General features: G+C 46.0%; 1 protein-coding gene across 1 annotated transcript in view; it reads left to right on the top strand.

The window, feature by feature from the left end:
* LOC125457962 (glypican-1-like) overlaps positions 1 to 27,410 on the top strand; it is a 186,443-nt gene that overhangs the window by 145,778 nt on the left and 13,255 nt on the right. Inside the window, exons 4-7 of the mRNA XM_048542784.2 lie at positions 5,683 to 5,848; positions 9,723 to 9,853; positions 16,258 to 16,389; positions 18,699 to 18,832. Of these exons, the coding sequence (XP_048398741.1) occupies positions 5,683 to 5,848; positions 9,723 to 9,853; positions 16,258 to 16,389; positions 18,699 to 18,832 (563 nt within the window). The remainder of the gene's footprint in view (positions 1 to 5,682; positions 5,849 to 9,722; positions 9,854 to 16,257; positions 16,390 to 18,698; positions 18,833 to 27,410) is intronic.

The raw sequence follows: 27,410 nt of genomic DNA, 5'->3' as shown, positions 1-27,410 counted from the left end.
TTGGGTAATCAATACAACAAGCCATATGAAAGACAGAAATGCTAATAATGCTGTGCCTGCATTATATTATATTTAAACATCAGTTGAAATGATGAACTCCAGTTCCTGGAGTGGGAAGATCATCTTTAGTTTAAAATGCCTTGCCCACTAGTGGCCACAAGCTTCATTTGCAATATTCGCCTGCATTCCCCATGCAGATTGCCTCAAGGCCCTCCACTTCTTCCTGTCCCACAGGCCCGACCTGTCGCCCTCCACTGACACCCTCATCCGCTTAGCTGAACTTGTCCTCACCCTTAACAACTTGTCTTTCAACTCCTCCCACTTCCTGCAGACAAAGGGGGTGGCCATGAGTGCCTGCATGCGCCCAAGCTATGCCTGCCTCTATGCAGGTTACGTGGAACAATCCCTCTTCCATAGCTACACTGGACCGAAACCCTACCTCTTCCTCCATAACATTGATGACTGTATCGGCGCCACCTTGTGCTCCCACGAGGAGTTTGAACAGTTTGTCCACAGCACCAACACCTTTCACACCAACCTTAAGTTCACCTGGACCATCTCTAATACCTCTCGCTCCTACCTGGACCTCTCTGTTTCCATTCTGGCGACCACCTAGAAACCAATATCCATTTCAAGCACAGACTCCCACAGCTACCTAGAATACACCTCCTCCCACCCACCTTCCTGCAAAAATGCCATCCCCTATTCCCAATTCCTTTGCCTCCACTGGATCTGCTCCCAAAATGAGGCATTCCAATCCCGAACATCTCAGATGTCCTGGTTTTTCAAGGACCGCAACAGTCCCCGCCCCAGTGGTTGAGAACTCCCTCGACCTTGTCTCCCGTATTTCCCGCAACGTATCCCTCATGCCCCCTCTCTGCAATAACAACCAAAACAGAATCCCCCTCATCCTCACGTATCACCCCACCAACCTCCAGATCAAACGCATCATTCTCTGACGCTACTGCCATCTGCAATCCGATCCCACCACCAAAGACATTTTTCCCTCCCCACCCTTATCTGCTTTCCAGAGGGACCAGTCTCTTTATGATTCCCTTGTCCACTCCACACTCCCCTCCAGCCCCACCACTCCCGGCACTTTTCCCTGCAACCACAGGAAGTGCTACACCTGCCCGAACACCTCCCCCCTCGACCCCATCCCAGGCCCCAAGAAGACCTTCCACATCAAACAGATGTTCACCTGCACATCTGCTAGTGTGGTATACTGTATCCGCTGTTCCTGTTGTGGCCTCCTCTACATAGGGGAAACCAAGCAGAGGCTTGGGGACCGCTTTGTGGAACACCTCCCAGTTGCGAACCATTTCAACTCTCTCTCCCATTTCTTAGACAACATGTCCGTCCTGGGCCACCTGCAGTGCCACAATGACGCCACCTGAAGGTTGCAGGAACAGCAACTTATATTCCGCTTGAGAGCCCTGCAGCCTAACGGTATCAATGTGGACTTCACAAGCTTCAAAGTCTCCCCTCCACCAACCGCATCCTATAAACCAACCCAGCTTGTCCCTGCCTCCCTAACTTGTCTCCATCCCCATCTTCCACCTACTAGCCTCATCCTGCCTCCTTGACCTGTCCGTCCTCTCTAGACCAAGCTATCCCCTCCCTACCTCCCCACCTACACTCACCTTTTCTGGCTCCACCCCCACCTCTTTGACCTGTCTGTCTCCTCTCCACCTACCTTCTCCTCTATCCATCTTACATCTGCCTCCCCCTCTCTCCCTATTTATTTCAGATCCCCCATTACCCTCCCCCATTTCTGAAGAAGGGTCTAGGCCCGAGACGTCAGCTTTCCTGCTCCTCTGATGCTGCCTGGCCTGCTGTGCTCATCCAGCTCTACACCTTGTTATCTCAGCTTCATTTGCAAACTGTCTTAACATGGGCAGAGATCCGGAGGTCTTCTGAGATCAGCTGCAGAAACTCGGACACTGAGCCAAAGATAGAAGAGCCGTAGAGACGTCTGCAAGTTTGTTAAGGAGATGAGTTTTGAGGAGCTTAAGTTGTAAACAAAGCTGGTGAGGTTGTGCTTATTGCCTTTCCCTTGGCAGTGGTGCTGCTTAAAAATGCACAAATGTCTGCAGCGCAGAAGTGAAATGAGACGATTACTTGACAGCTAGCCCTCATCAGGTCTATTTGCACTATACAGCTCTAGGTCTAAGCCCGTGAAGGTTTCGCTTCCTCAGGTGCATAGCCAAGTGTTTTCCTTAAATGTAATAAAGATTTAAGTCTGGACATCCTTTCAGACAACGAGTTTCAAATCCTCAAAATAAAGACTGGCTGTTGGGGGGCACAAGCAATTGAGGAGCGTCATCATCGGCCAGCAGTTTGAGAGTGGGCACGTAAGGTTGTGGTAGTTATCTGGGTTAGGTCCTTTCATGTTTGACATTTAAAATTAATTGTGGGGCGTGGAAGAGGTAAATCTATCATATCAAACACATCCAGAGTGAAAAACCTTGATGGTTGTTGACGTAAGTTAAGCAGTTAACGTGAAATAAAACATAATCAGTAAAAGCACGCAGTTTGGAGAGTATATTGCTGTATAAGATACAAAATATATCGTAAATTCACAAAGTAAGGGAGAATGATCCTGTTTGTGCTTCCCTGGCTAGTTTTTTTATGACCCTCTTTTCCTGTTTTTCTTCTTAACCTCTTTTTATAATTGTGTGTTAATGGTTAACCATGATTTTTCCAAATGTTGTATTTGCATTAGCTTTGAGCACTCACTTGAGTGAATAATTCCACTTGCCAATATAACTGTGTTTAAACTCATAATCTAAATGTGTACTTCTGTGCACTGATAATTATCTGAAGGCGATGGTATTGTCATTGCATTCCTGCCAATGAAAATCACGTACATTTGCTTACCTATCCTGCTGAAGTAAATGTTGAGAACAGTGGCAGTGACCATCATGAAAACCCACCTGGTTCAAAAATGCCCTTTTAGCGACAGAAGTCTGCCTTTTTATCTGCTCTGGCTTACACGTGACTCCAGACTCACAGCAACGAGACTGACTCTCAAATGCCTTCTGAAATATCCAAGCAAGCCATTCAGTTCAAGGGCAATTGAGGATGGGCAATAAATGTTGACCTGGCGAAAGATACCCGCAATCCATGATGGAATTTTTAAAAAAATTCTCAGTTCCATTGTCATTTCACTTTTCCTTCAATCTTTCCCTTTTAAGGTAATGCTACCCTGTTGCATAAGCGTTTGCACTTGATTCCAATCCTCCATCGCAGGAAAATACTGAGTCATACCTAAGTATTCAATTATTTTTCCCTGAAGGAAAAAAATTAGTTTGTTTTAAGCTGTCCTTGACGAAGCCTTTGTTTTCTGAATGAGATACTGAATAAAGTCATTGTCATTTCCCATGTTTGAATCCAGCTCCCCTGCTGCCTCCAGTATAAATCCCAGGCTAATAGTTAGCATTGCATCATATCAAAGAACTGTCTGAAAATTGGCCCTCCTCTTGAAAATTATACTCCCTCTGGGCATTATAGGAAGAAATGAGACATGCCTACATACTGGGAGCATTACTTTGAGTTTGGGCTGAAGCATCGGGTTGGGACATAGGAACCACTGCTACCTGTATCTGATGTAGATACAGAATTATGGAGTACAGGGCTTGTTCTCTTCATTGCCCATTTCCAGGACTGAAGACTGATAGGCTGCCATTATTGGGACATTAATGAATTCTCCCCGCTACACACCACCACCTCATTCCCTTACTTTTGCATTCTATTCTCCTTGTAATGAACCAAAACTCCATTTGTTGTCCTAATCACTTGTACCTGCATACTAACTTTGTGATTCTTAGAACATAGAACAATACAGTGCAGAACAGGCCCTTCGGCCCTCGATGTTGCGCCGACCTGTGAACCAGTCTAAGCCCATTCCCCGACACTATCTCATCACCATCCATATGCTTATCCAAGGACTGTTTAAATGCCCCTAATGTGGCTGAGTTAACCACATTGGCAGGCAGGGCATTCCACGCCCTTACCACTTTCTGAGTAAAGAACCTGCCTCTGACACCTGTCTTAAACCTATCACCCCTCAATTTGTAGCTATGCCCCCTTGTACAAGCTGAAGTCATCATCCTTGGAAAAAGACTCTCACTGTCCATCCTATCTAATCCTCTGATCATCTTGTATGTCTCTATTAAATCCCCTCTTAGTCTCCTTCTCGCCAGTGAGAACAGACCCAAGTCCCTCAGCCTTTCTTCATTGGGCCTTCGCTCCAGACCAGGCAACCTCCTGGTAAATCTCCTCTGCACCTTTTCCAATGCTTCCACTTCCTTCCTGTATGGGGTGACCAGAACTGCACACAGTATTCCAAGTGAGGCCGCACTAACGTTTTGTAAAGTTGCAGCGTGACATCCCGGCTCTGGAACTCAATCCCCCTACCAATAAAACCTAACACACCGTAAACCTTCTTAACAGCACTATCAACCTGGGTGGCAACTTTCAGGGATCTATGTACATGGACACTAAGATCCCTCTGCACATCCACACCACCCAGAATCTTTCCATTGACCCAGTATTCTGCGAGGGTGTCAGCTACACGGACAATTCCAATTGTCCATGTACCTGAAGCCGTCCCTCCTGCACCATCCCTGCAGCCACGTGTTCAGCTGAAATCTCTCCCTGTTCTTTGCCTCGCTATCACGTGGCACGCGTAACAAACCAGAGACAACCACTCTGTTTGTTCTAGCTCTCAGCTTCCACCCTAGCTACCTGAAATCCTGCCTGACATCCCTACCCCTCTTTCTACCTATGTCGTCGGTACTTATGTGGACCACGACTTGGGGCTGACCACCGTCTCCCTTCAGGACCCCAAATTCATGTCCCAGGATGCTCAGATCTCTCTCTACCATGGAGTTCTGTGACCTTGCTCCATTTAAATAAAATTCTGCTTTTCTAGTCTTCTTGTGAAAATGCACATTTTTCTACATTGTGCTCCATCTGATATTTCTTGGCTTAACCTTTTATAGATACCAATTCCTCATGACAACATATTTTCCTATCCATCTTAGCAGTTTGGTTTGCCAGTGACACTGTATGTTTGGTCCCTTTATCCAAGTCAATAATGTAGATTGTAAATAGTTGAGATTCAAGCCTAAAAATATTCATTTATCCATTTCATTCATGGGATGAGGTAACGCTGGCTAGGCGGCATTTATTGACCATCCCTAATTGCCCAGAGGGCAGTTGAGAGCCAACCACATTGCTGTGGGTGTGGAGTCATATGTAGGCCGGACCAGTGAGGATGGCAGATTTCCTTCTCTAGAGGACATGAGTGAACCAGATGGGCTTTTCCTGACAATCAGCAATGGATTCCTGGTTATCATTGGATTCTTAATTCCAGCTTTTTATTGAATTCAAATTCCACCATCTGCCATGGAGGGATTTGAACCCAGGTTCTCATGATGTTATCTTGGTCTCTGGATTAACAGTCCAGTGATAATGCCTCCAGGCCATTGCCTCCACTTTCCTTATCCTTGCATGTTGCTTCATGTTATCCTATGAGAAGAAGACAGTGCAAATTCTGGGCTCCAATGGATAAATCTTGGTGAAAAGAATATATTTTTGAGAGTTGATTCTATTCAAGTATTCAAAACTGTGTCATATCTTACCACCACCCCCCCAACTGCAACCCGCCCACCTCAGGTACCTCCAAGCCCAGAGTGTGTTCGAGCCATGATGAGATTGATGTATTGCCCTCACTGCCGGAGCATGGCAAGTGTGAAACCTTGCAACAACTATTGCCTCAACATCTTGAAGGGCTGCCTGGCCAATCACGCGGACCTAGACAGCGAATGGAGGAACCTGGTCGGTAAGCCTCACATTCTACATAGCTATGGAGAAGGAGAGGATTAGGCAGAATGGGAGGATATTTAATTGGGGAAGAGGAAACTATGATGCGATTAGACATGAGTTAGGAAGCATGGACTGGGAGCAGTTGTTCGATGGTAAGGGAACTATAGACATGTGGAGACGGTTTAAGGAACAGTTGTTGGGAGTGATGAGTAAATATGTCCCTCTGAGACAGGCAAGAAGGGGTAAGATTAAGGAACCTTGGATGACGAGAGCGGTGGAGCTTCTAGTGAAAAGGAAGAAGGTAGCTTACATAAGGTGGAGGAAGCTAGGGTCAAGTTCAGCTAGAGAGGATTACATGCAGGCAAGGAAGGAGCTCAAAAATGGTCTGAGGAGAGCCAGGAGGGGGCACGAGAAAGGCTTGGCAGAAGGAATCCGGGAAAACACAAAGGCATTTTACACTTACGTGAGGAATAAGAGAATGGTCAAAGAAAGAGTAGGGCCGATCAGGGATAGCATAGGGAACTTGTGTGTGGAGCCTGAGGAGGTAGGGGAAGCCCTAAATGAGTTTTTTGCTTCTGTCTTTACGAAAGAAACCAACTTTGTAGTGAATGAAACCTTTGAAGAGCAGGTGTGCATGCTGGAATGGATAGAGATAGACGAAGCCGATGTGCTGAAAATTTTGTCAAACATTAAGATTGACAAGTCGCCAGGCCCGGATCAGATTTGTCCTCGGCTGCTTTGGGAAGCGAGAAATGCAATTGCTTCGCCACTTGCGAAGATCTTTGCATCCTCGCTCTCCACTGGAGTCGTACCTGAGGACTGGAGAGAGGCAAATGTAATTCCTCTCTTCAAGAAAGGAAATAGGGAAATCCCCGGCAATTATAGACCGGTAAGTCTCACGTCTGTCGTCTGCAAGGTGTTAGAAAGGATTCTGAGGGATAAGATTTATGACCATCTGGAAGAGCATGGCTTGATCAAATACAGTCAACACGGCTTTGTGAGGGGTAGGTCATGCCTTACAAACCTTATCGAGTTTTTTGAGGATGTGACTAGAAAGGTTGATGAGGGTCGAGCTGTGGATGTGGTGTATATGGACTTCAGTAAGGCATTTGATAAGGTTCCCCATGGTAGGCTCATTCAGAAGGTCAGGAGGAATGGGATACAGGGGAACTTAGCTGCTTGGATACAGAATTGGCTGGCCAACAGAAGACAGCGAGTGGTAGTAGAAGGAAAATATTCTGCCTGGAAGTCAGTGGTGAGTGGAGTTCCACAGGGCTCTGTCCTTGGGCCTCTACTGTTTGTAATTTTTATTAATGACTTGGACGAGGGAATTGAAGGATGGGTCAGCAAGTTTGCAGACGACACAAAGGTCGGAGGTGTCGTTGACAGTGTAGAGGGGTGTTGTAGGCTGCAGCGGGACATTGACAGGATGCAGAGATGGGCTGAGAGGTGGCAGATGGAGTTCAACCTGGATAAATGCGAGGTGATGCATTTTGGAAGGTCGAATTTGAAAGCTGAGTACAGGATTAAGGATAGGATTCTTGGCAGCGTGGAGAAACAGAGGGATCTTGGTGTGCAGATACATAGATCCCTTAAAATGGCCACCCAAGTGGACAGGGTTGTTAAGAAAGCATATGGTGTTTTGGCTTTCATTAACAGGGGGATTGAGTTTAAGAGTCGTGAGATCTTGTTGCAGCTCTATAAAACTTTGGTTAGACCGCACTTGGAATACTGCGTCCAGTTCTGGGCGCCGTATTATAGGAAAGATGTGGATGCTTTGGAGAGGGTTCAGAGGAGGTTTACCAGGATGCTGCCTGGACTGGAGGGCTTATCTTATGAAGAGAGGTTGACTGAGCTCGGTCTCTTTTCATTGGAGAAAAGGAGGAGGAGAGGGCACCTAATTGAGGTATACAAGATAATGAGAGGCATAGATAGAGTTGATAGCCAGAGACTATTTCCCAGGGCAGAAATGGCTAGCACGAGGGGTCATAGTTTTAAGCTGGTTGGTGGAAAGTATAGAGGGGATGTCAGAGGCAGGTTCTTTACGCAGAGAGTTGTGAGAGCATGGAATGCGTTGCCAGCAGCAGTTGTGGAAGCAAGGTCATTGGGGTTATTTAAGAGACTGCTGGACATGTATATGGTCACAGAAATTTGAGGGTGCATACATGAGGATCAATGGTCGGCACAACATTGTGGGCTGAAGGGCCTGTTCTGTGCTGTACTGTTCTATGTTCTATGTTCTAAGGTTCATGGCGAACAGCAGAGTGAGGGGAATCAGCCAGGGACACTGGGCCTCAATGTTAGGTACCTGCAGAGGTCATGCTGACACCTCAATGAATATTCTTTCACTCGTCTTGGTCTTTGATGAATTTGGATAAACTTGACAAAAACCTTTTGAATCATCTGTCAAACATCAGATGGAAGTCCACTTACCGTGTCCCATCAGAAGCTTTGATGAAACTGTCACCAATCTTGCAGGGAATGTTTGGGGAGATAACCTTCACCTTAAACCATGGATTCTCCTGATGTCATTGAGTAAATGGGCTCGGGGTTACAGATTGACTGTGTAAAGGTCTTAGATTAATATCTTTAGAAATATTACCAGGCTGCTGAATGGAGGAGAGGCTATTGAGTCAGAGTGTGAGCTAGTATCAGGGGGTGTAGGGTAGTCTGTGGCCTGTGATGAGTCAGCTGATTCCAGCCAGGGTAAAACTAGGACGTGCAGAACTTGGAAGTGGAGATGGGGTGACACAGTGGCTCAGTGGTTAGCACTGCTGCCTCATAGCGTCATGGACCCAGGTTTGATTCCAGCCTTGGGCAACTGTATGGAGTTTGCATATTCTCCCCGTGCCTGCACGGATTTCCTCTGGGTGCTCCAGTTTCCTCCTACACTCCAGAGGTGAGCAGTTAGGTGTATTGACCATGCTAAACTGCCCGTAGTATCCAGGGATGTGCAAGCTATGGGAAATGTAGGGTTACAGGGATAGGGTGGGTCTCAGCGGGATACTGTTTGGTGTGAACTCAATGGGCCAAATGGCCTGCTTCCACACTTGAGGGATTCTGTGACTCTATGAATGTATCAGCCTACCTTCCAATATTGCTGGATAGTACATACTAAAGTCGAATTGGTGTTAAGTATGATACTCTGCACAGCAGAATAATCAATACACATTCTGCGGGTGAAAAAAAAAGAGCTGAAGAACAGTAAGTGTAAAGAAGGAGGCCATTTGGCCCAGAGTGGCTGTGCTGGCTCTCAACAAGACCAACTCAGCTGGTCCCTCCACACTCCCCAGTTACACATTTTCAGGGACATACTCAACTCCTTTTTGAAATCCACCATGGAATCTGCCTCCAACTCATTCCCGGGCAATGCATTCCTGTTGCCAGGCACACACTGTGTACAAAATATTCCTGCTCACATCGTTGTTGGGTTTTTTTTGTCCTTCACCTGCCTTGGTATTGTCTGGCTCTCGACCATTCTGCCAGTTAGAACAATTGTACTCAGTCGGCACTGTTTAGAATCCTCATGGCTTTGAAAACTCTTGACTAAGAAAGTAGAGAAGTGGCTGTGCGTATAAAGCTCTGCCTTGGCTACCTCTTGAGAACAGGAGAGAAAAATGGCCGTGCGAGGAAGAATGAAATTTGTAATGTTTGCCATTTACACAATGTTGCAAACACAGAAAATTATATCTCACAGCAACCTCATAGGCATGAAGACAAATAAGCCTAAGGCCAGTACTAAGAAGTCGAAGTGATATAGAAGCTTTTCAACCAATGAGTTTTGGGTTAGTGTGCAAAGGATTGTGGAGATGCAAAGAGGTTCAGGGTGAAAATTCCAGTGTAGGGGGCCAAGATGTGAGTATTAATCTTGACTGTTCTTGATATTTCAGACTCAATGGTTCAGGTGGCTGACGGATTTAACGGACCGTCAAACATGGAGTCGCTGGTCGATACGATTTACATGAAGATCGCTGAAGCAATACAGACCATGCGGGATAACAGAATTCATATTTCATCAAAGGTAAGGTCACTCAAGGTACAGAGTGAGTTCTGGAAGCAATGGATGGCACTACAGGTTAGTGAATGATGCCCACTGGTGATGTTAGATGGCACAGAGTTGGCATCACATTTGTGTTATATCATAGTACAGCAAGTACTCAGTGGAATTAGAATTCTTTTGGGGTGCAGGACGGATTTGTTAATCTGCAATTGGAATCAAATCGGGAGGCGGAGTTGGAAGTGGAATGAGGAATCAAACTATCGGATTTGGATTTGGGAGCTGTGGTTCGGAATGGATTTGGAGCCACGCGTTTTGAAATGTCAATTCCTAGTTGTAGAGACTGAATGAATTATGAATAATTAACCAAATCTAATAAAGCACAGTGGGAGCTTTTGTGAAGCAGTGGTAATACCCAGTACCTCTGGGCCAGGAGGCCTTGTTTCAAGTCCTATCTGCTCCAGAGGCATATCGTAACATTCCTGAACAGGCTGATGAAAGATAACGAAGCATTGTGTTTAAACCTAGCAAGCACCTGATGTTAAGAGATAACAAGGTCTAGAGCTGGATGAACACAGCAGGCCAAAGAGCATCAGGAAAGCTGACATTTCAGGCCTAGACACTTCTTCAGAAAATTTCTTCAGAAAGCACCTGATGTTACTGTTTCAATTCACGTGAGCCAAAATAAAGGATAAGTCAAATGTCTAATCTTACTGAAACCCACTTCCCCAAAAAGGAATTGCATTTCTGTAATGTGTTGTATGTGGTGTGAGGGCTTTGGTTAGCTCAGCAGCTGGTTTGCAATGCAGAGTGAGTTCAATAGCATGGGTTCAAATCCCAAACCGGCTGAGGTTATTGTCAAGGATTCTCCTTCTTAACCTCTCCCCTTGTCTGAGGTGTGGTGACCCTCAGGTTAAACCACCACCAGTCATCTCCCTGTAATGAAAGAGGAGCCCTATGGTCCCGTAAGAGTATGGTGATTTGACCTTTGTATGGTCTGAATGTCCAAATAGTAGTGATGAAATCTTCAAGTTTAGACTTCTTGACACTATCCTAACACTGATTTACATGGCCCACTGTCAGTTTTTATTTGCTGATGGCCTATGAAGCACTTTGGACATTTTACAGTGTTAAAGGTGCTATTTAGGTGCTGTGCCTCACTGGGGTCACGCACTGGAAATTGAGCTCTGCTATTCCCAGATTGTTATAAAAGTTGAAGATCTTAGAAAGAATTCCTCAAATTACTTGATTTTCAAATCCAGTTTGATATAAAAAGTCGACCAGGTCTCTATATTAAACAAAATTCATTATTTGTTACAAGCAATTAGACCCCAGCTTCAGATACACAGTTATAAATAGTCAGGGTAGAATTTGACTCATTAAAACATGAATCCATTTACGAACTCTCCCCTTACACACACACACACACACACACACACACACACACACACAAAACAGGATTGAATAGGGTATGGAGAAAGGAGTACGATTGGAAAGTCAGTTCACTGTTCTTTGTTCTCAAGTTCTGTGGTTGAGATGGCCTTTATGACTGTTCTGCTGGAATCATCAATCATCTTTCTCTGATTTCTCCTTCTGGTTGACAAGAGACACATGGAGGCTGGTTCCATTATAAAAAGTCATTAAAAATCATAGCTTACAGCAACTGTTGCAGAGAAAATACACTGGTTTTCTTGAGGTTTCTCTACAGAGAACAGGGAGACTCCTCCTAAACTGGAGGAGAACTGAACACCTTTCTTGCTCTGTCTATCTTGCTTTCTCTCTTTCTCTCTCTCTGTCTCACTCTCACTTTCTCTCTGTCTGTCAGTCTCTCCCTAGCTTCAAGAATTCCAGTTACCTGAGAACAAACCACATGGTTACTGACAGACAGAAAGGTCATCATCGTTGATCACTGTTTATTAGTCCACTGACCAATCAAACTCTGTTGCTAAGAAACGCTACCTCGGTGTGCCCCCTGAAATCCAAATTGTCTCAACTCAACCTCCAATTACTGCTTGTTCAAACAGTTGTTAACATGATACCTGCCTTTGGAGTCAGTTTGCCTACTCTTCAAAACAGCGGCTGCTTTTGAAAACTGCTCCTTCTTGTTTTCAGTCCACAGTTTTTAAAAACACCAAGAAACTGGCATGGCCCTCACTCAAGAGTGTTGTTGTTTCACTGAGATTTTCTTGGCTGATAGATTCAGTATGAGCACCTGCCAAACAGCAATCCTACTCCTGATGCTTTCAACGGACTGTTGGGAGAGTGTAAAATTCTGGAGTTAATATCTACGTCGGCTGGAAATCCCACCCCACTTACGGACCCTCATTTTACCTGATGCATGTTGAGATGCCGAGATACATATACAAGAGGATGGGTGCCTGCTTCACACTGCCAAGGTGACAAGAAGTTAATTATACTCCTCCAATTCTACCCTCTTGCATATCCTTGGATTCCTTCACTTCACATTACACAAGTTAGGGTGCAAATTCCCTGGAGCATATGAGAGAGGTGACAAGAAGCAGAGATAATTGGGTAAGTTCGCCCTGGAGAGATGCTCGCCCCCTTCTCACCACCAGTTAAGTGCTGGGCAAGGCAGTCTGTTCGGGACTTTCTCAACTCACCAACACTTTAGTCCCTGACCTGGCCGATTAATGGTCGCTGAAGGGCTTCAATCCATCAGTTCTCTGATTACCTGCCTTCCCGGCAGGTGAAAAAAATGGCTGCTGTCCCTCCTTGGCTATCAGGGGACCTTCCTCTTGGGTTGCTGTGGATTTCCATTTCCTCCCACTCTGTGGAAATGAGACACAACCTGGAGGTGTGGAGAGGCAAAGAGGTGGCCTCTGAAACAGTGCCACCCTTGCCTTTGACCCACTCTTTTTCTGGCAACGCCAAACACATGAAACCACAAGAAAAATACCTACTGTCCGGCCATTGGGTCCCCTAAAAAGTAGGCTTTGGTCAATGGCAGTTAACAGCCACCTCACCATAGTGCATTGCCTGGAAAAGGCATTACCTTGACAGATATTTTCATTTGCCCGTGTGATGTGAGTATCACTCACAAACTAACATTTGCTCCCACTCCCTTGACTTCAGTCATCCCTCCCTGCTTCTTACAACCTGCCTCTTTGCTTTAGCCTTCAGTCACTTTTGTTGTCTTGTCATCTATTTCCTTGGTTTGGCACAAACCTCTGTTTGTTAGTGTTGTGTGAAGCACCATAGGGTGTGCCTTTAACTGCATTAAAGGTGTTATATGGGTGTAACTTGTTGATTCCATGTGCAATGAAATTTGACATCCCTGAATTGTGATTCGTAAATAGGATTAACTTGTTGTCTGCGTTCTTGGACAGAAAGCCAAGGATATTCTTTTAGGCTGAAGCATTCTGCGCACACACCTACAAACAGTGTTCGTGCTCAGACTTGCACTTTACTGTCAGCTTCTTCACTGTTTTGAAATCTGATTTTAAAACCAGTTTAACTTGTTAATTTGGAATTGTCACCTAAAGTGCCTAACCCAAAGGGAATGCTGAGTCCTGAATGTTGATTTTGTTTTTTAATTTCACTCGGGTATGGTGGCGCTGTCTGGGCCAACTCTGCCCCTAGTTGCCCTTGGCAAGATGGTGGTGAGCTGCCTTCTTCAGCTGCTGCATTCTATGCATTATAGGTTAGCTCACATAGGGAGGGAATTCCAGGATTTTGACCCTTCAACACTGAAGGAACGGCAATATATCTCCAAGTCAGAGCAGTGAGTGGTTTGGAAGGTAACATGTCACTGTCTCACTTGTCTGGAAGGCTAGAGACTGTCTGACTTGATGTTGCATCTGAGCAGGGTATGGAGAAAGAAACACAGCAGGGTCTTCTGACTCTGGAAACCTATAACTCCCCGTGTAGCAAAGAATGAGGTAAAAGGGAGCTTTGTTAATCTGTCAAGAAGCGGGATTCATGTCAGATTCTCTCCTTCCCTTTCTAACTCCAATCTGTGTCATCTCTCCATTTTTCAGTTACCCACTCCCACGTCTGCATTGATATGTGTTGGCTGCTGTGTTGGGTCTTGTTTCCCACTCATTATGTACTCTAAGGAAGCTGGAGGATTACATCATTGAGCTTTATAAGTAATCACGTCCATCAGTTGGATCCCCCTGTATGCTTTACTGCCACACATTTTATAAGCTCCTTAACAATTAATTGTGCATTTCTTGTGACATTATTGATCACTTCCTGTCCACCCTGCACTACAACATTTCGAATTAGTGTTGGGATCAAAAGGGAAGCCAAACCGTTCCAAAGGAGAGCAAGCAGGCTCGAAACTATAGCACAGGCCATTCAGTCTGTCAAATGAGCAAAGCCAAGCCCAGCTATAAGACAGAACCAAACATGAAAGGGAAGGCAACAGGATTGAACGACATGGATTGATGTCACAAAGTTAATGAGCTTCCCAGTCTGCAAACACCGCGATGACAAAGATAAATCAACTTGGAAGTCACACAACACCAGGTTATAGTCTGAGACATTCTGAAGAAGAGTCCCGACCCGAAACGTCGCCTTCCCTGCTCCTGTAATTCTGCCTGGCCTGCTCTGTTCCTTCAGCTCCACACTGTGTTATGTCCCAATCCAGCATCAGCAGTTCATGCTGTCTCTGACCAGGATATAGTCCAACAGGTTTGTTTGAAATCACAAGCTTTTAGAATGCTGCTCCTTCAACATGTGAAGAGACCAAGAAGCAGCACTCTGAAAGCTTGTGATTTCAAATAAACTTGTTGAACTACGATCTGGTCTCATGTGACTTCTGACTTTGTCCACGCCAGTCCAACACTAGCACTTCCACATTAAAGCTAAATAAAGTTACTGCACCATCTCGATAGGGTTGTCAGCTGGGAGGGTTCCACTCCGAAAGAATGGTAGATTTCTGGAACTCTCTCTCCCACAAACAGCAGTGGATGCTGGATTGGTTTTTCACAAAAAATTATCTGCTGCAGAATTGAAATTAAGGGAAGGTATATGAAAAATGGGCCAAGGCAGGTGTATGGAATTGTGTCACAGATCAACCATGATCTCATTGAATGGTGGAACACCTTAGAAGGGCTGAATGGCCTACTAACTGAAATTAAAAGGGCCAAAAACAGAAATGCAAATAGGTTTAAAATTGAAGTATGGGTAGGATGCAGGGAGAATGCATAAGAGAATAAGGATATGGTTGGGCTTTGAAGTTGCTATGGTTGGGAGCAGACCTGCAGAATTTTTGGAGAGTGGTTGGAAACTTGTTGCTAAAGCTTGTGTCTGAGATGATCAGGAACACCATCCTTCGGCACCAAGGAACTTGAACTCATCCAAATCTCTGCACTGAGTCCCATTCCCCCTTAACCCCTGTGCTTGCTGACCGAGACTGGCTCTCAATCTGCCAGTACCTTAAAAATTCTCATTCTTGTTACCCTTCCTATCTCTGCAAGCCTCCGATGCTGCAAAACTCTGAAACCTCTGCAGGCCTCCAATTTTGGCACCTTGGCAATTCCACATTTTAATCACTGTCATTTCTGGCTGTACCCACAACTCTTTTGGGCCAAATCTCATGAACATCAAATCCTCTTAACCTCTCCTGCTTTAAAATAAACCGTAATCCCACTTCAATGGAAAAAATTTGTTGTACGTCCCAGCGGTGAATATGAACCGAAAGAACTGCCGAGGCAGTAAATCAGGATCATACCCTTCTGAAGAAGGGCCACTCAACCTGAAACATATAACTCTGATTTCCTTCTCTGGATGCTTCCGGACCTACTGAGCTTTTCCAACAATTTCTGTTTCTGTTTCCCATATTTCATAGCTTAGTGCTAGTGTTTGTTTGATAATACTGCTGTGATGATACTTTGGAATTATAATAACACCGAAGATGGAGGGTTCTTGTGCTGCAGTACCTCTGGGACAGGAGGTCCAGGTTCAAGTCCCACCCCCTCAAGAAGTGTATCGTAGCATATCTGAGCAGGTTGATTAAAAATAATGACAATGCTAAAGGTACTTGGCACATGTAGATTCTAGTAGTTGTCGCGGGCAGGACAGTGCTTTGTGAACAGAAGCATCCACGAAAATCGAACTAGTCAGTGTTGCAATGCAAAATAGATGTTCATTCATTAGATGTTTTGGTAGTGTTTGGCACTAATAGAAAGCTGGCTCTCCGTTACCATGAGATCCTGCTAAAAATGGAAGGTGGCACAAATGTCTATGCTTTAGTTGATTTATACATAGAACATAGAACGGTAGAGCACAGTACAGACCCTTCGGCCCACGATGTTGTGCCGAACTTTTACCCAAAACCTAAGGTCTATCTAACCTCCACCCCTACCTTATACTATCATCATTTATATAGGCATGTTTGTTGTAAACAGGAGATGTTTGTTTTTCTGGCTGAATTTCCCCCTTTTTTTGTGTTTCTTGCCCAGGTTCTTCAGGGTTGTGGTCATCTCAAATCAGTAAGCAAACGGTCAGCCGAGGATGATTCAAGGAGACGTGGGAAGCTGTACCCAGTGGAGGAGAGGCCAGTCAGTCTCAGCACTCCACCCATGGACAGATTGGTAGGTGCTAGACGACTCAGTTTTAAGGCTCCCATTCAATTGAACGCCGCTATTGCTGACGTTCTTCAAAAGAAAAGAATTATTTCCAGGAAGTGAGGGGCGGCACCGTGATTCAGTGTTAGCATCGCTGCCTCACAGCACCAGGGACCTGGGTTCACTTCCATCCTTAGGCAGCAAGCTGTGCGGAGTTTTCAAGTTCTCCCCGTGTCTGCCTGGGTTTCCGCCTGGTGCTCCGGTCTCATCCAACACTCCAAAAATGTGAGAGATAATGGGAACTGCAGATGCTGGAGAATCCAAGATAATAAAATGTGAGGCTGGTTGAACACAGCAGGCCAAGCAGCATCTCAGGAGCACAAAAGCTGACGTTTCGGGCCTAGACCCTTCATCAGAGAGGGGGATGGGGTGAGGGTTCTGGAATAAATAGGGAGAGAGGGGGAGGCGGACCGAAGATGGAGAGAAAAGAAGATAGGTGGAGAGAGTATAGGTGGGGAGGTAGGGAGGGGATAGGTCAGTCCAGGGAAGACAGACAGGTCAAGGAGGTGGGATGAGGTTAGTAGGTAGATGGGGGTGCGGCTTGGGGTGGGAGGAAGGGATGGGTGAGAGGAAGAACAGGTTAGGGAGGCAGAGACAGGTTGGACTGGTTTTGGGATGCAGTGGGTGGAGGGGAAGAGCTGGGCTGGTTGTGTGGTGCAGTGGGGGGAGGGGATGAACTGGGCTGGATTGGGGATGCATTTGGGGAAGGGGAGATTTTGAAACTGGTGAAGTCCACATTGATACCATTAGGCTGCAGGAATATGAGTTGCTGTTCCTGCAACCTTCGGGTGGCATCATTGTGGCACTGCAGGAGGCCCATGATGGACATGTCATCTAAAGAATGGGAGGGGGAGTGGAAATGGTTTGCGACTGAGAGGTGCAGTTGTTTGTTGCGAACTGAGCGGAGGTGTTCTGCAAAGTGGTCTCCAAGCCTCCGCTTGGTTTCCCCAATGTAGAGGAAGCCACACCGGGTACAGTGGATACAGTATACCACATTGGCAGATGTGCAGGTGAACCTCTGCTTAATGTGGAATGTCATCTTGGGGCCTGGGATAGGGGTGAGGGAGGAGGTGTGGGGGCAAGTGTAGCATTTCCTGCGGTTGCAGGGGAAGGTGCCGGGTGTGGTGGGGTTGGACGGCAGTGTGGAGCGAACAAGGGAGTCACGGAGAGAGTGGTCTCTCCGGAAAGCAGACAGGGGTGGGGATGGAAAATTTAGTATGGCCAATCCAAAGATGTGGATTGACCATACTAAATTGCCCATAGCGCCCAGTTGCGTGTAAGTTAGGTAGATTAGCCATGGGAAATGCAGGGTTGCAAGGAAAGGGTGGAGGGATGGCTCTGGCTGGGATGCTGTTCAGAGGCTCAGTGTAGAATTTGTCGGGCTGAATGGCCTGTTTTCACACTGTAGAAATTCTATGAGAAAGGCAGCTGGCTACTAGGCTATGGGACAGCACTGTCATTGTAATCCTCAGGACTAAGTTTCGAATATCACAATGTAGTCTGAATTACTGACCCCGGAGAGCCGGTATCCACTTTCAGACACTGTTAGCTATTTCTTTGGGCAGTGATGGGGAGACCTCTACAGCCAATTTGGACATCAAGCTGCAATGATAGAGAAACAACAAGCCTGTGACAGTAGATTATGCCAATCTTCGTTGTTATTAAAAACCAGAGATAAAGAACAGAAGATAAAGTTAACCAGGGCACCTGCTATGAAGCTCAATGCCATAACAAATAGGAGCAGGAATAAGCCATTTGGTCCCTTCAAGTCAGCTCAGTCATTCATAGCTGTCCTTACAGTGTTCTTAACTTCACTTTGCTACCCATAGTTCTTGATTCGGTTTGGCACATATTGGTGAATGTAGCATCCCCAGGAGTTTAGGCTCCAGGGTTTTGATCATTTGAGTCCCCTTCATTTACTGTGCCCTCTTCTCTGACTTACTGCAAAGCTACACAGAAAATGGAAGCAAGTGAAGCGGCCAGACAGCCTACTGGCTCTGCCATGTTGTGCTAATCAATATGACCCTTAATGATTGTGAGAATGAGATCTGTCCAACATTGAATCAAACAGCCTGCTGACCTGCTATCGGATTGTATCTTGATTTTAAATCTAACATTGCTGAGGGAAGTTGCTCTCGCTGAGGGGAATTTGCGCTGTTTCCAAGTTTGCCTGATGTCACGGCCCACCTCCGCTGGGGGCCAGTGTGGGGGGGAGGTCAGCAGTCAAGGTGGTTCCGAGGCCGGGCATGCTGCAGTAATGGCTGTTGCGTTTACAGGTTACTGAAGTCAAGATGAAGCTCCAAGGTGTTCGAAAATTGTGGGTCACGCTCCCCAGTGCCCTGTGCAACGAGAAGGTGACGGCAGGGTTGGCCAACGAGGACAGGTGTTGGAATGGGCAGAGCAGAGGGAGGTAAGATATTACACGCTGCATCAAAACCCTGAAAGCCCCTTCCTTGACAGCACTGTGGGGGTATCCCTACGCCGTAGACAACTGCGGTGATACAAGAACGCAGTTCATCACTGCATTTCCCAGGGCCATTAGAGATGGGAAGTAAACACAGGCCTAGTCAGTAATGTCCACATCATGTGAATTAAATTTTAAAAAATAGTTGCGCATACCTGTTCTCAAACAGGTTCAATGATCCTTGTTGACAAAATAGAGTGAATGATTTGAACAGGATACTTCTTGTTTCAGTTCTGAGATAACTAAAACAAGTATTGATGTGCCTTTTATTTGCTCATTCTTTATATATGGGCCTAGAAAGTGAGTTATATTCAACTGCATGAGGCCACGAGACCCTTATAATAAACACTTGTGTGCTTTGTGTCACCGGGAACCCTGATTTCCACAAACTTCACCTTGCCAAACTCACAACCCCCCTCCCCCACCCCATCTCACACCCCCCGCAGATCTCCTCAGTTACCTCCTCTTAACCTGATCTTCAAACACTGGGCTACCCATAGACTCCTTCATCATCGATGGTTTACTCAATCAGACACCTCTGCTCCCAGAGACCTCTATCTTGTTCTCCCCTCTGTGCTACCTCTTGCATTGCTTTCCAATGCCCTAAGAAATAGGGGCAGCAATAAGCCATTCAGCCTCCTCTTTCCAGTCTTAACCCAGTCCATCTCCTTTTCCCCATTCGTCCTCCTGATCATTTACTAATGTTTTTCCTTGCACTGACAGATGCCCTATCATGAATGACCAACAGCATGTGGAAAAATCCAGCCCAGCTTTAATCTGACTGTCAGAACAACCACTAGTGTGGTGTATGTTCTACAGTGGTTTCTTGCTTCAGGGATGTTGTTCATTGTGTAGGTCAATCTAGCATAGTTATCTCACAAAGAGGGAGACGCATGAATTTCTGTCACAGGAAGTCTTGCCTCATTCTTTTCCCAGAATAATGTGCATCGCTTCACTGAATTGCATTTCTGGGTACTTCAATCTGGAGCTCGGGCGAGCTAAGGTCATCAGAGTGAATCCCAAACTTGTCCTCACACCCCCATAAATGCCAGCTCAAATATTTTTCCCATCCCTGTTCAGAGGGGAGTTGAATCCAACTGGAGAGCTTCGATCACAATCAGCTGGCCTGGCATCAGCTAAGGCTTGAAGCTGGGACTCCCCGACCCCTCCCATAGTTGAGGCACACATTACTTTCTAGCCCCATGAGGGAAAACTGTTATTTCCCTCTCAAGATGGCAGCAAGGTTGCACTGAAAGTGAGGAGGTAGCAAGTGTGTCTCCAACTCGCATCTCTAAAGAGTTTGATCTACGTGAAGTACCCAATTTCTGAGATCAGTCCTGATGCATACACCAGGCATTTGGAACCTCCAGAGGTTAATCAATATTCCATCTCTGTTCTGACTGACTTGGGTAACCCAATGTACTCTAAAGTCTTTGTATTGGCATATGCCCATCACACCCAGTCACCCTGTGCCCTATGATTATGAGGTGGGGAAAGTTACCATGTTCTGAGAGGCTTGATAGGGTAAATATTGAAAAGATATTTCCACTTTGGGAAGAATCTCAGACTAGAAAGTGTGGCTGCAGAATAAAGGGAGACTTACTTAGATCTGAGATGTGAAAGAATAAGTAAATGTCTGACCCCAGAGAGTTGTGTTGGCTAGAACGTAATTCTAGAGAAGGGAGATAGCTCTTTGAAATATCAGGGAGTTGCAGGCTATGCTAAGCTGGAGCAGTGGCTCAGGGTTAGCACTGCTTCCTCACAGCACCAGGGACCTGGGTTCGATTCCACCCTCGGGCGACTGTCTTTGTGGAGTTTGCACATTCTCCTATGGCTCTTTGGGTGCTTTGGTTCCCTCCCACAGTCCAAAGATGTGCAGAGTAGGTGGATTGGCCATGCTAAATTACCCACAGTGCGCAGGTTAGGTAGATAAAGCAGGGATAGGATAGAGAGGGTGTGTCTGGGTGGGCTGCTGTTCAGAGGGTCGGTGTGAACATGATGGGCTGAATGGTAGAGATTCTGTGATTTGATGAAAAGAGGAGTTGAGGCCTGGGGCATACTTGACAGGGCCAGGTGGCTTACAGCTGCTCTTGTTTCTTGTGTACTATTTTCTGGGACCCAAGTTTTCAGCATTTTTAATGCTGCTGTATATTTTTCTCTCTGATTTCTACCTGTTTGGTACATGTCAAGCCCTACAACAGCTTTCCAGGTGAACACAAATCTGACATGCCTCTTTCGAGAGAGATATTGAAGAAAGAGAAATGCCTCTGAGCCATTAATGAGCTTTTGCAAAGAGAGATAATCTGGAAAGAGTGAGGTTTCAGTCACAGTCAGAGGGGAATGTCTTTTAAGGAAAAAGCTTATTAAAGCACTGAGTGATGTGGTGGGGCTCTAGGTTTCTGGGAGGGACCAGGGGCGTGGGGTGTTGTGTCTGGTTGTGGGCAAACCAAGTCAGATCAGAAGAGCAGGGGCCTCAAGCAAAGCCTTCAAGCTTGTGAGGATTGTTGGGACAGAGAGCAGCAGTGTCAAAGTGATTAATACACAAGGGTTCAGGTGACTGGACATGCTGGAGAGGATGTGAACCATGGAAATGTACAATGCTGGGAGTTTTTCAAAGCACAGCTGAGGGAGGATTAACTATCACTTAAGGACCAAAAATAGTGTTAGCCTGGGTCACTATTCAGTAAGGTAGTCGAATAACAGCACTTTTGCAGCAGATAGTGGAGGCGATGGCCCAGTGGTGTTATTGCTGGACTATTAATCCGGAGACCTAGGTAATGTTCTGGGGATTAGATTCAAATCCCGCCACGGAATGTTTGGAATTCAGAGTCTAATGCTGCCCGTGAATCCATTGTCAATTGTCAGGAAAAAAACCCATCTGGTTCACTAATGCCCTTTAGGGAAGGAAAATACAGCCCTTACCTGGTCTGGCCTACATGTGACTCCAGACCCACAGCAATGTGGTTGACTCTTAACTGCCCTCTGAGCAATAAATGCTGGCCTGGCCAGTGAAGCTGTCATCCTGTGAATGACTGAATAAAAAATAGCACGGACTCTCAGACTTATCTTACTCCGAAAGGCATTTAATGCAAAACCAAATTGATTGACCAGACTTGAGAGGATCATCTTATTTTATGTTGTACAGTCCTTAGCCATTTGATCAAAATATCCCATTGTCACTCACCAAATTTCCTCTTTGTCGGGAGTAAGTAGGTAAGAGCAGGAGTAGGCCCTACAGCCAGGAAAGGCGTTTCTCCTCTTTTCTGTCCAAAGTGGCCTGCCTTTTGGAGTCAGCCTGCATCCTTCTGGATGTCACAACTCTCTCCCTACCCCCAACCTTCAAACCGGGGCAACCATTCTTCTTGAATCAACCCTGTTGAACCCTGTAAGAATTTCATCTGCTTCAGTGAGTTTTGGGCTGATGGGGGCATGGCAGATATAAACCAGCAATGGGGAGGAATTATTTCTCTCAAAGGCTCATGAATCTGTGGCATTCGCTCTCATAGAGGATAGTGCAAGCTGGGACATTGAGTAAATTAAGGAGAAGATAGACAGATTTAGACTTGAAGGGTTATGGACAGCAGGCAGGAAAGTGGAGTTGAGACTGAGATGAGATCAGCCATGACTGTATTAAGTGGTGGAGCGGGTTTGAGAGGCTGAATGGCCTACTCCTGCTGCTAGTTCTTACATTTTTATGGTCATCCTTCATTCTTCTAAATTCTGGAGATTACGGATGCAACCTCCTCAATCTCTCATCACTGAGCCACCCCTCCAGCCCAGCAGTCAGAGGTTTTGTGTGCAAAAGTAGCATCCTGCGAGCTAATCTGCTCTGTGACTGTGCTTCAAAAGCTGTTTTGTTTTTCCCTTAATTGCATAGTATGCAGATTCACAAGGAGATGGAAGGTGTGCAGCTGAGAAGGTTTTTCTATAAACAGCTAATTTCTACTGCCTTGTGATTTTTTGCTTTCTTTTCCTATCTGTAAATCATAAAGCACCTGGTTCCTCTGAGCTTTTTGTAGGCGGATCATTTCATGTCTGTTTTCTACCTAGACTATTCATGAACCTAGGAATGCTAAGGACAGGAACAGGTCATTCAACTTCTCAGAGTTGCTCTGATGTACAATTAGAACATGGTTCATCTGTATCTGAACTCCATTTTGCCTCATTTGTTCAATGGTGGCCGGTTCTATTGAATCCCTCTTTGACTGAGTCTCATGAGTTGGCAGTTTTAAGGACTGTTCATACTTCCTTGGACGTGGAGTCACAGGTAGACAGGATAGTGAAGAAGGCATTTGCTACGCTTGCCTTTATCGGCCAGTGCATTGAGTATAGAAGATGGGAGATCATGTTATGACTGTACAGGACATAGGTTAGGCCACTTTTGGAATACTGCATGCAATTCTGGTCTCCCTGCTATAGGAGGAATGTTGTTGAACTTGAAAGGGTTCAGAAAAGATCTACAAGAAAGTTGCCGGGGATGGGGGGAGTTTGAGCTGAAGGGAGGAGCTGAATTAGGCTGGGTCTATTTTCCCTGGAGTGTCAGAGGCTGAGGGATGACCTTATAGAAGTTTATGAAATCATGAGGGGCAAGGATAGAGTGAATAACCAAGGTCTTTTCCCTCGGGTAGGGGAGTCCAAAACTAGAGGGTTTAAGGTGAGAGGGGAAAGATTTAAAAGGGACCTAAGGGGCACTTTTTTCCACACAGACGCTAGTGCGTGTGTACGGAATGAGCTGCCTGAGGAAGTGGTTTTGCCTGGTACAATTGCAACAGTTAAAAGGCATCTGGATGGGTGTCAGAATGGGAAGAGTTTAGAGGGATATGGGCCAAATGCTGGCAAATGGAATTAGATTAATTTGGGCTATCTGGTCAGCATGGACAAGTTGGGCCAAAGGATCCATTTCTATGCTGCACAACTCAGTGACTCTGACTCTAAGTGTTTGATATTCATGTGTTGTGCTGTTACAGGTGGCTTTGTTTTAGAAGTATCGAGAGCAGTTTCTCAGCCAGCAGTTGTAGGCTTTTAATGAGGTGAATAATCAGTGTGTGGATCAAATGAAATGTGGACAATTGCAGTTTTTAACAACCAACTTCATGGCTGAACAGCACAGATTCAGCAGCATTACTGACTGACTGTGTGTGAGAGAGAGAGAGCGCACATGGGTGTGAGAGAGAGAGAGCGCGCACATGGGTGTGAGAGAGAGAGAGCGCGCACATGGGTGTGAGAGAGAGAGAGCGCGCACATGGGTGTGAGAGAGAGAGAGCGCACATGGGTGTGAGAGAGAGAGAGCGCGCACATGGGTGTGAGAGAGAGAGTGCACGCGTGTGTGTGAGAGAGAGAGAGCGCGCACATGGGTGTGAGAGAGAGAGAGCGCACACATGGGTGTGAGAGAGAGAGAGTGCACGCGTGTGTGTGAGAGAGAGAGAGCGCGCACATGGGTGTGAGAGAGAGAGAGTGCACGCGTGTGTGTGAGAGAGAGAGAGCGCGCACATGGGTGTGAGAGAGAGAGTGCACGTGTGTGTGTGAGAGAGAGAGAGTGCACGCGTGTGTGTGAGAGAGAGAGAGCGCGCACATGGGTGTGAGAGAGAGAGTGCACGCGTGTGTGTGAGAGAGAGAGGGCGCGCACATGGGTGTGAGAGACAGAGAGCGCGCACATGGGTGTGAGAGAGAGAGCGCGCACATGGGTGTGAGAGAGAGAGTGCACGCAGATGGGTGTGAGAGAGAGAGCGTGCGTGTGTGTGAGAGAGAGAGAGAGCGCGCACATGGGTGTGAGAGAGAGAGAGCGCGCAGATGGGTGTGAGAGAGAGAGTGCATGCGTGTGTGTGAGAGAGAGAGAGCGCGCACATGGGTGTGAGAGAGAGAGTGCACGCGTGTGTGTGAGAGAGAGAGAGCGCGCACATGGGTGTGAGAGAGAGAGAGCGCGCACATGGGTGTGAGAGAGAGAGAGCGCACATGGGTGTGAGGGAGAGAGAGCACGCGTGTGTGTGAGAGAGAGAGAGCGCGCACGTGGGTGTGAGAGAGAGAGTGCACGCGTGTGTGTGAGAGAGAGAGAGAGCGCGCACATGGGTGTGAGAGAGAGAGAGCACGCGTGTGTGTGAGAGAGAGAGCGCGCACATGGGTGTGAGAGAGAGAGTGCACGTGTGTGTGTGAGACAGAGAGAGCGCGCACATGGGTGTGAGAGAGAGAGTGCACGCGTGTGTGTGAGAGAGAGAGAGCGCGCATATGGGTGTGAGAGAGAGAGTGCACGCGTGTGTGTGAGAGAGAGAGAGCGCGCACATGGGTGTGAGAGAGAGAGTGCACGCGTGTGTGTGAGAGAGAGAGAGCGCGCACATGGGTGTGAGAGAGAGAGTGCACGCGTGTGTGTGAGAGAGAGAGAGCGCGCACATGGGTGTGAGAGAGAGAGTGCACGCGTGTGTGTGAGAGAGAGAGTGTGTGTGCGTGAGAGAGAGAGAGTGCACGCATGTGTATGTGAGAGTGCGCGCGCGTGTGTGAGAGAGACTGTGTGTGTGTGCGAGAGAGTGCGTGTGTGAGATAGTGCGCGAGTTTGTGTGTGCACGCATCTGTGTGTGTGTGTGTGTGTGTGTGTGTGTGTGTGAGAATGGGTGTTTGTGCATCTGTGTGTGAGAAAGAATGAGTATGTGTGTACTTGTGTGAGAGAGAGTGTGTGTCTGTGTGTGACAATGTGAGCGCGCACACGCGCGCGTGTGTGTGTGTGTGTTTGTGTGTGTCAAGATTGTCATGGAGAATTTAGAAAGTGCTACCTGGATAACGCCAAAAATCTACAGTTTGTCACAAGGATCTCACAAGAAATATCTTGTGTTTGCTTGAGGTGAATGTAAAGCATGTTATTTGTGGAAAGTTGGTGAATGTAGAGATACAGGGATCATTGAGCATTTGTTGCTAAATTTTAAATTAGCTCGGGAAAACACCAGTGTTTAATTTGGAATGAGACATCTCTTTATAAAGTGTTTCCTCGTGATATTGAATGAGTGGCAGAATGAAAACCCTTGACAAGCCCGTTGCCCCATAAGGGCTGGTTGTCTGTTTCAACTAACTGGCGTGTGCTCCAACTGAGGCTGGAAGAGCGCACCAGCATTCTAGTCCCACTACTCTGCAGGTTGGAATGTGGAATAAAATACTTTTTTCCAGTTACTGCGATGATCAATTAAATACCTAAATTACTTCAGATTTTAAGCTAAAAGATCTATTAACCGTATCTCTTATCATCAAACAGAGCTTTTGTGGCACAGTGGGTACTGTCCCTGCCTCTGAGTTACAAGCTTGGGGTTGAGTCTCGCTCCAGAACATTGTAAGTTTCGGAAATACAGGTCCCTTTAAGGGTCCACCAGAACTGTTTCGGGAATTAAGAGCAGGGTTCTGGACCACTGGGGATTTGGCCTCGGGTTAGGGAGAGTGTCCAGAATGGAAAAGTTAAAACTGGTGTTTGCGTGGATTTAGGTGGCAACATGGTCAGGATGGACAGTTTGGGCCGAAAGGCCTGTTTCCATGCTGTATTACTCTACTACTATCAATACAGAAGTTCATCAATAGAAATGCAATGATTGGTTAATATTTGTGTCAGTAATATAGAAATATAGATGTTTATTCCTCTAAACGTCCTTGATACACATATGCAGACAGACATTCTTCAGGAAAAACAAAGAAAAAGAAATAGCAGATTTCTCTATGGTGATTGGCCTCCTTAAAATGAACACTTTGGCCATTGTGTTAATCTTCGTGGCAAAAGGATGAAGCATAGCACATTCCTGAGTCTGTTGCTCTGATGTTCTGGCATGTATGGTCAAGTTGTTAATTGTGCCAGGCCATCTCTACAGGTGCCATATTGTTCAGGTAGCACATTTTTGAGATCTTCCTTCAATTATTCTTTCAAAAAAATAAGCATGTTTCAATCTTAAGTGATGTAAAGTGTTTTCTTTTCCAAAATGACAGTGATCAGCTGGGCAGCTTGTTCCTCGCAGGCTTTCCTCCAACAGAACCTCACCAAGCCAGTCACAGTTCAAATAATCTGAGAAAAGTCTACAAACAATGTACACAGCCTATTACCAGTCGCATGATTTATAAGAAGCATTGTTTAAAATAAATTCCATTTGTTCACAGTGAATTTTCAATGACCACTTAAAAGAGAACTCTTCAATTACTTTGATAATACTTAAAAATAATTTTCCACAATCATTCAAAACTTGAGTGTTCCAAGGAATATTAAGTACAAAGCATCTTTGTAACACTCCTTCATTTGTCTATAGTTTCTGATACTTGACAAATTGTAAGGCAAGTAGCATAATTAGATTTTTTGCAGCACTCATAATAGAGGCCATTGGATATTTGGGGCTTGCTTTTCCTTGTCCTGTCCTCATCTCATATTCCCATGGGCCTCCTAGCTGTGAAGTAAGGTTTGGACTGTACCTCAATAATATTCCTTCTCTGTTTCCTGTTGTATGGCTACACATAGCTAAGGGGACGTCACTATAGGCAAAGCAGTCCCAACTACTACAGACAGTAAGCC

The sequence above is a fragment of the Stegostoma tigrinum genome, chromosome 14, assembly GCF_030684315.1.
Source record: "Stegostoma tigrinum isolate sSteTig4 chromosome 14, sSteTig4.hap1, whole genome shotgun sequence".
In the NCBI taxonomy this organism is placed as follows: domain Eukaryota; kingdom Metazoa; phylum Chordata; class Chondrichthyes; order Orectolobiformes; family Stegostomatidae; genus Stegostoma; species Stegostoma tigrinum.
This window is presented reverse-complemented; position numbering and strand designations above follow the sequence as displayed.